At 50.6% G+C, this 13175-nt stretch overlaps 3 protein-coding genes across 3 annotated transcripts; 1 reads left to right on the top strand and 2 right to left on the bottom strand.

The window, feature by feature from the left end:
• Nucleotides 1–3708: 3708 nt before the first annotated feature.
• On the top strand, nucleotides 3709–4724 carry CkaCkLH20_09505 (uncharacterized protein; the record flags this gene model as incomplete). Its single annotated transcript, XM_038892220.1, has 2 exons — nucleotides 3709–3781; nucleotides 3913–4724. The coding sequence occupies 2 exons, from the start codon at nucleotides 3709–3711 to the stop codon at nucleotides 4722–4724; spliced, it is 885 nt and encodes a 294-aa protein (XP_038742456.1).
• Nucleotides 4725–5981: 1257 nt separating this feature from the next.
• Nucleotides 5982–8252, bottom strand: CkaCkLH20_09504 (het and ankyrin domain protein; the record flags this gene model as incomplete). Its single annotated transcript, XM_038892219.1, has 1 exon — nucleotides 5982–8252. The coding sequence occupies one exon, from the start codon at nucleotides 8250–8252 to the stop codon at nucleotides 5982–5984; it is 2271 nt and encodes a 756-aa protein (XP_038742455.1).
• A 1580-nt stretch (nucleotides 8253–9832) lies between these two features.
• CkaCkLH20_09503 (uncharacterized protein) lies at nucleotides 9833–11842 on the bottom strand (the record flags this gene model as incomplete). Its single annotated transcript, XM_038892218.1, has 1 exon — nucleotides 9833–11842. One exon carries the CDS (start codon nucleotides 11840–11842, stop codon nucleotides 9833–9835), a length of 2010 nt encoding a protein of 669 aa, XP_038742454.1.
• Between the last annotated feature and the right edge of the window lie 1333 nt (nucleotides 11843–13175).

The raw sequence follows: 13175 nt of genomic DNA, 5'->3' as shown, positions 1-13175 counted from the left end.
ACGAGCAAGATTCAACCAGGGGAGAGTGGCCAGGGCCGAGACCGCTCCGACATGTAACACGCTGTGCGCTGTCCGCCAGGTGGTGTCAATCCAGTCTCGTGAGAACTCGCCGATCCATCGGCCTGGCTGCCAGACCTTCTGGTTGTCCAGTAGGATTAGAACCCAGGATGGTGGTTTAACGGCCGAAGCTTGATGGAACTTAAATATGACGACGATAGTGTTTGTGACGGATGTAACGGATGCCTGGACTGTTTCCGACTGGTCATTGCCGATATTGTACAACAAGACAAGCAGTACAAAGAGTTGGTGTACGGCATTAATGTTATTGAAGAAGTGTTGTGAATCTGATTCGAGGCCGGCTTCGTAGGAGCTCAAGAGGGACCTGATGGCATTGGAATCTCGAGCCAGCGGTGCTGGCAGCTCGGCTTGCCGTCGTTTCGATGTGCTGTCTTCCCCATCGACTGTAGTTGCAGGGCTTCCGAGGGGGCTGCAAGGGTCATCCCACTGTTCGTCCCGTCCGTTCTCGAGATCCCCATTTTCAGTGGTCGAATCGCTGATTGTGTCTGAATATTCGCAGCCTCACCCAATGTTAGCGAAGAGCTTCTCTTTGACGTGGGATGTCCTACAATGTTTATTGGTGTTTTGATGAAGGTACTTCCCAAAGCTCATGTCGAAATAATCCGTTGTTTTTGGACTGGCCGGCTTCTGGCCTTGGGTGCCACTCATTGGGATGGAAGGTTACGGGGGAAGGCTGTGGCGGCCGTTTCTCCAACCAACCAACTTGACCTCAAGGCGAAAAAATAAAAGGATACCCTGGGTTGATAAAGAAAGGCGGTAGGGCAAGGTACAGCCGACAATGGAGAGGAGGTGAAGAGGAAGACGAAGGGAGGGGAGTTGGTTAGAATCGACAAGTCAAGGAAAGCAAGGCGTGGTGGGATCACGGGCATTCTATGGCTTCCCAATCATTCAAGAAGTTCATTTGGCGCACAATCGTGCCTTCAACATGTTGCGGTGCAGCGCAGTCTTGCTGGTCTTTTGCCTCCCGCTTACTGCAATGGGTGTGGTTTGGTCGCCTTGTTCCTCAGTATTTCCACTTTCCTCCCGCCCTCTCCCCCGATTGAGGCTCTTAATTTTCTCCTCTGCCGAGAGAGGGTTGTTCGGTGTCCAGTTGTCAACCAATTGGTTAGACGGTCAGCTTCGCCTCAGTAGGCACTCTTTCGAACGCAAGAGAGAACTACGCAAGGCGCAACACCGACACACGAATGAACGAGGACCGACCAGCCAAACCCCCGAGCCAGATTGAGGGGCAGAAGCACTCATTTTTGACCTTGTTGTCTCTTGATCAGGGAGCAGGGGCACCATAATTGCATCATCAGACTCACCGGAGAGCTTCGCTTCGACCTGCGTTAAGCAGAAGCAGTGCATGTTGAACAGCGGATAGCTGCTTAGCCCCCCAAGGGATGCCCATAAAGTATGCCCGGTGCAGTGCCTAATGCGAGAAATACCTACGTTTGACGGTCGAAGCCAGGATTCAACAGGCACCGGCCCCAAAGTCAAGACATCCGATTGCCTTATTCACCTGCTGGTGTGTCCCGAGACGAACTGGTTCGCCTGGAATCTGGACGTATCATTGGATTGAGCAGTCGTAAGCTGAGCATTTGCGCAGGTAAGCCACTGCGCAAATGCTCGCTCTGCGGGGATCAGTTCCCATGACCAGATGAGGCCACACGCCCCTGGAGTCCGCCCATTTACCTGTTACCACAGAGGTTGTGTTGTGCTCAATTTCGTGGTAGGAAACTTGGGATCGTCGGGGTCGCCCAGTCTCTCAACATGAGTAACGCGCAAATTTGCAGCTGGTGAAGTCGATATCTGCGCAGAAAGACATAGGGGACGCAATTTTGGGTATTGTGCTCGCTAGACTCGGGGCTTTAGAGCTCATATAATACTGCTGAAATCTTCAAACATAGTGACTTGAAATCATCCATCAAAGTCAAACAAAGACATACTTTGAATCACATCAGACTACGCGACGTTGAACGAGCCTGGTCCACAGTTTCACGAATCTAAAAGCAAAACAAGAGCAGCACACAAAATGCCTACAAAATCGGATAGCTCCATCCGGACAGACGGTGTCGTGTAAGTTGCAGCCCCACGATTCATCGCCGCCAGGTTCTAACCACCCCCCTGCAGATCTAGCCCCGGTGCGCATGCCGCCAGAAATGCTCGACATGAGGCTTGGATAGGCGAACCACATTCGATTCAAGGCCGGTTGTTACTTGAGGCCAAGAATAAGGACAGAAAGTCATCCATGCGACACGCTATTGGTGAATTTGATAAAAGGTGGCAGCAGACTACACGAAGGTGATCGAAATGCTGTACGCTGGGAAGTTACTTGGCATGTCATTGCGGCACCCATCCGGCTGGACCGGACAACGACAGAGCGGCTAGCGGGCTTGACAGTAGGACTCGGAGCTCGAGAACAATAATGAATAATGATGATTTACTTACTAGTGGTGTCTGTGAATTCTTTCCGGGAGACATGACGCAACACAAATGGTTGTGCGAACCAGTCGCCTACATCTTGTACAGGGTGCTCTGCGCACCACCTCCGAGAAGCCAGGGTGGTGTGGAGTTGAGTGAGGCGGTGTCAGTCATGGCGAACACCACCGTCTCAACCGGAGGTGGGCGCACCGCGGCCAGGCAGGCAAGCTTAACCGCATGTGCAAAGAGACTCTAGGTAATCTGTGACTGATTCCTCGCTCTTTCTCAGCCGGGTTCCTTCTCTGCTACCCTGTTTGCAATGAGAGTGGATTGCTGCCCGATAGAATCCGGTGCCATCAGCCGTATCATGAGATTTGGGCAAAATCGAAGCTTTGACAGCCAGACCGAAGAGAGGGATGATGGAATTCCCAATTCTCGGACCAGGTCTACTCGTGCGACGGAGAACACCCAAACGAAAATCAAAGGAAATGCAGAGTCGGTCTAGGCAGTTCGCTGAAGCGACCAACCGGTTGAGTGCGGCATCAAGAGGCCTCGTGGGGCGTCTGATATCGGCGGCAATGTCTCGACCGTGGGAGAAAGTTGTACATGGAAAGACAGCCTGTAAGTGCTTCGATAACCCGTCGCTGAGGATTTGCGCTGACGATATGAAAGCGGAGACACATATGGTACTCCAGGTTCACGGCAGCCCATCCTATGATGAACCTCTGATAGATGTCATTGAACTCAAACAACCTATCATGTCGACAGCCGAACACGATAGTTACTCATACAAGCTCGAGGAAAATGAGGTCGATGACTTCATCTTTGTGGAGGCCAGCGGTTGGCCTGAAGCTCTGGTTTCGAAAGAAAAGCCTCACAACTGCCTTCAGAGACATCTCCAGACAACAAATCGTCCGTTCAGCCGCTCCCTCTAAAGCTCAGGAAGAACTAACAAGGTCGTAGCTGCAGAAAATGAGTTCTCAGAGAAGCTTCATGCACTTCAGATCGAGCTACTCCATCAGCGCACACCTATTCCAGCCCACGTCGAAAACGGACACGCAAACGAGATCTTCCACTCAATAGACGACTTCGTTTCTCACGGAACCACTGCGAATGCAGGAAGTCAAAGGAAGACAGCGAGATCCAATACCGCACCATTAGGGGCTAGTGGTAGAGGAAGAGTGGAAAAGAAGCCGGCTAAGCGTCGAGCTACCGATCCAAGTGGCAATGGACCCGACTCCGGTCGAAAGGCTTGCCGAGGCCTTCCGTGCACAGAAGAAGAAGCACGCTTTGCGTGTCCGTACTTTAAGTTGGACCGGGTGAAACATCTCAAGTGCCTGCATTTCCAGTTGAGGCGGGTCAAAGACGTCAAGCAACACATCTTTCGGAAACACCCTTTCCACTGTTCGACATGTTACAAGATATTCCCAGACTGTCAGAAGTACGAGGAACATGCGGAAAACATGACGTGCGACACCGAACCTGGCCCGCGCGAAGATGTCAGGAAGGAAACCATTTCAGAGACTCAGAGGCAGCAGCTTACATCGAGGACAAGTAATGGTCGGACCGAGCCCGAACAGTGGTTCACCGTGTGGTCGATCTTGTTCCCCGACGTGAATCCACCTAGTTCTCCCTATCTAAAGACCGAGGTTGAGGAAACTGTCTTGACGGCCCAGGAAATATTCACGAGAAATAGCTCAAGAGTCTTCACGGGCTTGAACTCCACGGTTAGACTTGGTGTCGGAGATCTGAATCATGCCATAGAGTCCAACGACACAACTCAAACCGTACCGCCTGGGAACCATTTGGAACAGACCACCGATTTTGTTCAGTCAGTTTTCGAGGAGCTTGCGAGGGTCAGCGTACCAGAGCCCGTTACCAACCAAGATCCCGCGTCTTCGAGCGCAGAAACCTTAGATCAGCAACTACGAGCTTCGGCGGACGACGGCGCCATGGTGAAAACAGACTCTACTCAGTACGACGACATAGATCTGCCCGCCCAGTTTGATATGTGGGCTCCTGGACAGCCTGAGTCAACCACCTCTGAACCCGAAAACTTCTATCCAGCATCAGCTGAGACGTTGCCAATAATATCGCAGTTGTACTCAGGTGATGTAGCGCAAAGCATGTTTGGGTTTCAAGGATCAGAAGACTTTTCACCCTTCGATACAAATTTTGAAGCGCAGTCAGAATGGGGAAGTGTGTTCATTGGCCCAGAGGATCTGAACTTCTGGCCTTTCTGAGAAGACCAGAGTTTGAAGAACACCACCCCAGGGGAGGAATTTATAACATAACATAGTAAGATCGGGCCAATCCTCTGTTATCTGGGGGGGATTGGGAGTCAAATGGTGTCGGTGATTGACATTTGACAGGAGCAACTCATGTCATTCGCCCCATTATGTGAAAGCTTTGATATGACAGATAACTGTCTCGCAACCATGGCCTTTCGTAAGACTACAGGAAAACCCTCAAAGATGACATACTGGAATCTGAGTTGCCATTAGCTTTTAAAAAGAAAACAGAAAAAAAGAAGGAAAACGATAAGAAAAGAGAAAAAAAGAGGGGGAAAAGAGAAGAACCTGAAGTGGCTTAATGTTGCCATCTCAGCCTGAGAAAACACAATGATGGTCTTAAGAGAAAGAAGCGACAAATCACGCCACGGTGTTTTCACCTGTGAAATTGAGTCCGGATGCTGGAACACATTCAACTTCAGTTTAAAGTCGTGGGAACGTCATGATAGCAAGCTGGTGATCAACATGGAACATAATGTTAGGCGCAAATGTCAGGGCAGACTGGAGTCCTTTGAGTTAACTTTGTACACGCGTAGGATATATAGATATTTGGGTATTTGTCCTTTGCCACATACTTCCATGTTGTAAACACCACCAGACACTTTCCACATTCATGTGATGATGGAGGAGAATTGGTTCTTGGTCCTTTTGGACATGCCAAGAGGTCAGGTGACCGACACGGGGCTTTTCGAAAACCTGTCGAGCACGAGGATAACATAATCTGCGTATCACTGAAAGGTAATCAATAATTCACTTGCACCACTTGGTTGGGTCACTAGACGTTGTGGCTGATGACCGGAGAGATGTAGATGTACCATTGCCTGTCCCCCAGCGAAGAACGAACTTCCGGCCCGCTTTGAAGCAAAACCACAGAAGAATTCAAGTTATTGTGATGCAAAACTCCTATACATATAAGACGGACATCTCGGATTACGACATAGTCATGGAAGAAAAGAATAACGCCCCGGAACGCCAATCCTCCCACTCCAGTCCTGAGCTCCCGGAACGCCGACAAGTCGTGACACGTGACAGAATAATCGGAACCGTCCGAACAGAGAAAAACACCACGAGAAAACAATCTGGTATCACGCGTGGCGCACGTGTAGTAAGTGAACATGAAGCCTCGGAGACGACATGCTGCCACCTCTTTCCCACCTTCCCTGAAATTTGCCAATTTCGGGGAGATGAGTGTAAGCGGCAAAACGTATATCAGAATGCGGAATCCTGTCGGGTGAACTCTGAAGCCAGAGCTCTCAACGTAGTTGAGAAGACTTCCGAAGAAAGTTCCTCAATGTTCGCGTCGTCCTCCAAGGGAAGTCGCGTAGCGAGACGGTCCAAAGTATTTGACTGTCCATGCCGGCGCCAGAACGCCCGAAAGTTTGACACCTTCAGTCCTAGGCCGCTGCGGAGGTGTGGGGAAGAGGGCTGCTTGGATCCGGAATCAGGGAACAGTATGTTCCATACTTCGAACCATCTCGCCGTCTCACTCCCGTGACCCCGAGTCCTTGAGATGAGTCTTCTCATATCCTCCGAAACCCCCTTGAGAGGAAGATCTTCTCGAAGATCGCAAATGCGCTGATTGATATGTCGATCTCGTTCAAGGGCTAAGTTGAAGTCGGCTTTGCAGATTGGGCAGTAGAAAGGTCGTCGATGCCGAGAATGAATGTGGTCTTCGACGTCTTCCATACTTCTCAGCTCGTGATTCATGAGGCAGGAAATATATTCTCTGGGGTCCTGCTTATAAAAAGGGCATGCGAGCTCCGAAATCTCGAGCCCTTGTCGTTTCTGTCTTGCGGGTTGGCGGACGTTGCCCTTAGACCTCCTCTCTCGCCTCATGCGTTTCTCGGTGGCGTGGCACTCAGTCTCCTGTGACCTCAAGAAGTGGTCGAGTGTGTCCTGAGACAGCTGCGCAACAGCTGTCTTGGAACGATCTTCTTCGGCTTGGATGCGGCTGCAGATATCCCACTGATCTTCGATATGAGGCTGAGGGGGTGATGCCATGGTAGTCGCTTCGGAAATATCTGACTGGGCCGAGTCCCATCCTTGTTCAATCTCGGTATGCTGTGAAGTTTCCATTGAACCGTATCCGTCCATGTTTTCGTAGTCGTCGGAGTCGACTTCGTCGCATGTCTCATGGTGAAGGTCAACCCATTCCGTTCCGTCTGATCCAGAACCAGATGAGAGATTGAACGCAGATCCAGTTGGAGTTGTGCTTGACTCTGAGGAGCCACTTGTCTGCTGAGAAGATGTAGGCGTGCTTGGTCGTTTGAGGGAGATTGGAAGTGAGTACTTGAGACTTGGAGTAGGCTGAAGCGTCTCACACGGCCAAGAAGAGAGTGAACATTGTCGGTTTATGTTTTCAGGGGTCTGTTTGGCGGTCTCGCCAGAGCCCTTGGCTACCATGACCCTCATGGTTGAGAATTCCATGTCTGCGGGCAGCTGCTGAAGAACGCCGGGTGTGATGCGCTCGAAGATTCCATCAACTCCCTTCCGGAGCAGAATGCCAAAACGATCTGTATGGCGTTCATCGTTTGCCTGGACTCCTAAATCCAGTAAGAGGTCGAGCCCATGTGTCGAAAATTGCCCTTCCACCAGTACTCCCCTGCTTGTCAACGCTGCGAATCCGTCAAAGTTGCAAGGAAGACGCCCTGCGACTGATCCGCCATAGGAGACGAACTCAATTGGAGAGTACGCGAAAAGACCGCGGCTAACCTGGTTCTCGTTACTTGTCCAGGCAAACAAGGACATGTCGTTGGTGTTCTTGAGGATTTCTTCTTGGAGACGCTGAAATGCTCGCTGGCCTCCCTCTCCATATATAATAGGCATGCAAACGTCGAAGAGCCCCAGAAGGGAGTATGCGATGTCCTCGGATCTGGTCCCTTCCCGATGTGCTGCCCACGACATCTTGGAAGCAATGGAAGTGTCGCGCAAGGTCCGCTCGCGGGTCAAGATGTCTTCGTCAATGCCGGTGATGCAAGAGATCAGTGAAGGCAGTGGCTGGGTTAACCTGTTCCCGCGAGGGTGCCACTGGGCATCATAGAACTGGATGTTAGCCGGCAAGACCAGCTCCAGGAGAGTCCAAGCCCGGTTCCAGAATCGACATTGAGCCCAGGTATCCTTACACGGCAAAGCTGATCCGCAAGGGAGGTCTGCCAGGAACACAAGACAAATGTCAGCCCCTTGATAAAGTCTTGACAATAAGTTGATGGTTTCCGAGATGTCGGCACTGGCGTTCTTGTCAACGCAGAGAGCATCAATCCAGACATATTCATATCGCTGCTCCCGCGCGATCTTGAAGAACTTTGTAAGAATGCCTTGAAAAACCGATGTCCCAGCAGCTTCAGGCTTGGCTGTTCCGTTATACCTGGACCATTCGTTTTCGGCCGGCGATGACCAGGTGTGGGATAGAATGGCGTAGGACACCGGTGGCGGATAGTTGAATACTTGAAGCTTTCCGTTAACGAGATTCAGAAGTTTCATGTTTAATGATCGTTGAAGTATCGTCTGCCAGAGAACGAAAGCCGCGACATGAGGACAGCGAGCGATCGACGTGAGCAGGGATGGCGGTTGTTGGAAGGAAATACTTGACTCTGTTTATATATTCAAACTTTTCGCTGCAGCTGTGGCCAGCCACGGTTGTGCTTACTGCGCCCAGGCTTACCATACAAGGCCACCGATGCCCTACTTATGCTGCATTCAGGATGCAAACTAATCTCAGGCCGGCTGGATAAGGCTGATCCTTTGACATTCCTATTGGCTTTAATCGTGCAACGGGAGAAACTCTTGCAGCTCCAATAATGAACTGAAGCGGATTGTTTAAGTCATTCTCAGTGGGAGGTGGGCCGGGACAGGCGATGACCAGACCAGGCGACTCAATACTCATAATGTTGCGCAAGAAGCCTCAATTGCTTGTCAGCAATGATGCCTTGAACAACACCGAGGCTAAAAATAAGTAAAAGATAGGACAAGCATCTGTTCTCATGACATTGAAGAGATGAGCACAGTTGAGTCAGAGTTTCGCCCTCAATCATAGTTCACATTCACTGTAATGTACATGGATGCATTCGCGAGGGCTTTACTACGAACAGAGATGTAGATGAGAAACATATCTATCCTCCAAAGAGCCCTTCCCAGTGCTATATGTATTCAACGGTCTAGCATGGTTTTCAGGGCACACCTGCATGAGCTAAAATGCTCGAGTGTCTCGACTGTCTCAGATTGAGCGATCACAGGCCTGGGCATGTTGGATGCCAGGACAGTCAAATAAAGCGACGGTGACCAAGCTATCACCAACATGAGGGCTCAGATGAGTGAAACAATCAGTGAACCAATGGAACAAACCGCTATCAAGCGGAGTACAGGGCTGCGCTTCATTAGCCGGGGGCTGCTGCATGTCTAGCAAGCTAGTGACCAAGACCTGGAATGTTGGCGTGCAGCCAGTGGCAGACTCAACTGAGCTTGACCGAAAAGGATCAGGCGCAGGCACATTTGTGCCAGTGCCGCACACGTCACACGAGGCAAGTCTGCGCATTTGCGCGGTCTTGATGCTGTGACCCCTGATCTGATTCGAGACAATTGGATCAGTCCCATTCCAGTATCCACCAGTCAATCCAGAAGATTCGGTCAGCCGGAGGGGTCATCATGAGGAGCCCAATCTGCTAGACAGAACGCATCATGATTTTTTCAATGCTCGTCGAAATACGTGCTGGCATAATGATGTGATATAAGACGACGGGTGGGAAGGACAGAACCAACTTCTCTACAATGATGGGCCTTCTCTCGCAATGCTGCCTTCAGGAATCGCCTCCATGCCGGTTGTGAAGATACTGAGCACCCGTATCCGTATGCTTGTGCCCAAAGAACCACCCGAGCTCCGCGCTTCCCAACACCACAAAACCAGATATCCCTTGGAACCATCGAATGACTTACTGTAGAAACACTGTAGGAAATGATTCAATTAGAAAAGGCCAGATTCTCCTTGTGATGCTGGTTCCGGTCTGCTCCATGTCGCCTAAATGCTGAAGGTCCAGGGCGATCTCCCGTAATCCAACTTGCCTCCATCATGCCGCGCCGCAGTCACCATGGCTAGGCAGCGATCCGAATTCCTGACAGGAGTTCCCGGCGTCATCATAGCCACTAGGTGCATGCGGCGGGAAGGAATCATCAAAATGACTCGACTCGTCAATAGAAGAAACGTCAACATACGAGCCCGATCCCGACGAAACAGATAAGGTGAAGAGAGAAACGCTGTCATTTGATGCAGATGCAACATGGGGGTGATCCGTCCCAGAAAAATCCATACTCCAGTCCGGCTTAGGTTGAGAAATGATCATAGTCGGGACAAGTGGAATAGGAGCTACGAGACCAGAGTGGTCATGCAATACTCTTTCTCCTCCGGAGTCATCAGCGGCCATGGCTCGGTTCCCGGCGGGGTTTGTGTTCTGCATGGAAGCTTCGGCAACATCATTGAGACGATTGGCAAAGGCGATCAGCGCCGCAAGACGCTCCTCTTGGAAGATGTCGACCACTTGATCGAAGTGCTCTTCATTGAGAACCAAACCAGTCTGCCGCATTCGGGTAATGGCCCTAGGTCGCCAGAATTCAGCAGGTAAGACGGCCTGAACAGAGTTGTAGAGTTCAACGATCCGCAGGTCGTCAATGTACGGTGACGGACGATTTGCGCTCTCTTGGGGAAAGCATATCTTCCAGATATTGTGCCACCGCTCGGCTTCAGGAAGTCGTCGGCCGTCTTTGCTTTGCAGTTGAACGACCTGGTCTGCCGAAAGGCAATCTGGGAAGCCCCGGAATCCATTTTCCAGGCATAATCGGGCCCGGATGTGACTATCGCCCTCGAGTTGAGTCTCAAATGCGGCCCCACAAGTTGGGCAGTAGAAGTCCGGGCAGGCATGATAACGATGGAGATGCTGCTTGACGTAGCTTGTTGTTGTCAAGGTGTACTTGAAGAGGCAGTCGACGTGTTTGACCGGGTCATACCTAAAGTACGGACAAGCCAAGATCCTCGCGATGTCGTTTTTTGGTTTCTTCGGCATAGGATCTTCGCCGTGCTTTTCTTCGTCGTCAGAATTGTCTTCGCTACGGCGGCGTTTGGCTCTTTGTTTTCCTTTCGGCCTGTGCCTGAGCCCGGATGCCAGACCACCGGAGGACTTTCGTGACGCCGCAGTCGCGTTCACAGTTTGCATATCCGTTTCATGGTCGGTCTTGCAAACTTGTGGATCAGGCGGAATCTTGCTAAGTCGTTGCTTTGGCCCATCCTTGAATGCGACTGCATCTCTCGGTGGAATAGATTCATCGTGTGTCGTAAAAGTTGCGTCTTTCGGGGGACTGTTTCGTAGGCGCCGACGAGCGCTGTCTATTGGAGGTGCATTTAGCGTACATGGTCCGTGGAGATAAGTCGACTCGTCTGAGAGTTCCGAACAAATGGTTGAGGCCTCGTCGGTCAACGTGGGTAGTGATTCCGAACAGTTTGCTGCTTCAGTGAGACCGAGATGGCGAATCCTATGGAGCTCGTCCTCCTGGTCTTTCCCGCGACCGTAGAGTTGTGGTAGCACGCGGTCACACTCTTGACGAAAACCACCTTTGACTACCTCGACAGGCCGAATCAGATAGAGGTCCGATTCAGCATCCTCAGGCTCGATGATGCTGACCGTGTCCAAGTCTAGTGTCTGGTGCATGTGACCTATGCCGGCAAGGAGGTCACCATCCAATCCGAACCTCCACTCATGATTGTTCTGTCCCTTTTTCATTCGGTTCGCGTCGGGCGGACGTTCGTTGACGTTATCTCCCTTGGTGGAGGGCGCCGTATTCGTGGGGCTCGACAGGCCATACTCGCCGGCTGGGGGGCCATATTCCCCGTTCCACTCGAGTATGTCGTTGGACGTGTTGGATGTTTGGCCCTGAACAGGTTCGATGGGCTTTTCGCCATGGAAAGAAGAGGCCAAAGCATTGAAACGTAATGGATGAGGAGAATAGAAGTTGGTTGGGGCAAGAATGTTGGAATCAGGACGGTTAACAGCTTGTGCTCTGTCCATGGTGCGGGGTACGTGGGACATGTTGGTAACAAACGTTTAGCTTGCTGGCCAGCGCTTTATCCAAATCCAATGTTTTGATGAAACGCAATTCGCGTATATGGAAGACGATATCGTGCAGCGCACGATGAAGCTGTGGGTTGTTTCTGGTTTCAGAAAAAAGAGGTGACGAACTCAACAAAAGGAGAGAGAACCATGGTAAGGCTCGACGCAAGAGTCGCGGTCTCTGAACGCACATCTGTGGAGGACGAACGACCGCAATGCGTTGACACCGTCTTCGCTAAAACACACGCCCCTCCAACACGACCTTGTTAGTGCCCACTCACTCACTAATAGCCAGCTGCGCGAATCGTGAAGTTGTCATAACAGAGTCCGCAACTTTGCATAAAAAGTCTTGTAAATTGTGGTTTCAAAACTGGGAAACTGTGTATTGACATTAGAATACACATAAATGTGGCGCGTAGATCTTTATTCGTCTCAAAGGTTGTTGTAGTTATCATCAACCTCTATCGACGTGTATCGGAAGACCTGACCAAATGACGACGCAAAGGATGCCTGCGAGTGTCCCAGCTAAAGCTTCTCAGACCGTTAATGACCGTGAAAAGTAAGCGATTCTGAACTAAGTGTGATTAATGTCTTTCTCAGTGCACGATTATGATAATTGATAGCATCAATACCGATCAATATTTGAGCCGAGCTGTGTGTCTCGCCAGATGGCTAGCGAAGCCACTGCTCGTCGTGAATCGAGTAGCAAGTAGATCAACTCAAACATACCAGCTCAGTGGAATTCGCCATCTCGAAGTTCAATCAGGACTGGTCTAGCACATCTGAACATCTTTGGGCTTCAATGGAAGCTATTATAGCCATACTGATAGTACACACTTTTGGCAGACTCAATGTAGATATATCAAATTCTATTTCCATCCTAACGAGTACTTCGAGTTTGCAGAGCCTCACAAAGGCTCTCGAAGCGGATATATCGTTGTAATTCTGTCCCTCAGAACTTCCTGTATGTGCTAACAGATCAGTCGGGCGCCTTGCACGCCCCTACTGGACAACTTTTCTACTTCTTTGGGCATTTTTCTCGTGAAAGTGCAGAATTGGGCGTAATGCAAGGTCTGAATTGTAAAATGTGTTAGGCACCAACCTACAAGATGGTCAGCATGCAGTCGTCTAACTGGTCGGTGGCGTATGGTTTATGTGCCGCTCAAAACAGGGCGTGCCAATATCAACTCACCGTAGAACAGAGTCAGCCTATCCACGTCGCTTGTCACAACAAGGCAACCGCAGCATCTTCCCAGCAACATCTACAGTATCTGACCTCGATTTTGTGCCTACCATTCTGTGATGACCGACA

This window comes from Colletotrichum karsti (assembly GCF_011947395.1).
Source record: "Colletotrichum karsti strain CkLH20 chromosome Unknown Scaffold34, whole genome shotgun sequence".
NCBI classification, from domain to species: Eukaryota; Fungi; Ascomycota; class Sordariomycetes; order Glomerellales; family Glomerellaceae; genus Colletotrichum; species Colletotrichum karsti.
This window is presented reverse-complemented; position numbering and strand designations above follow the sequence as displayed.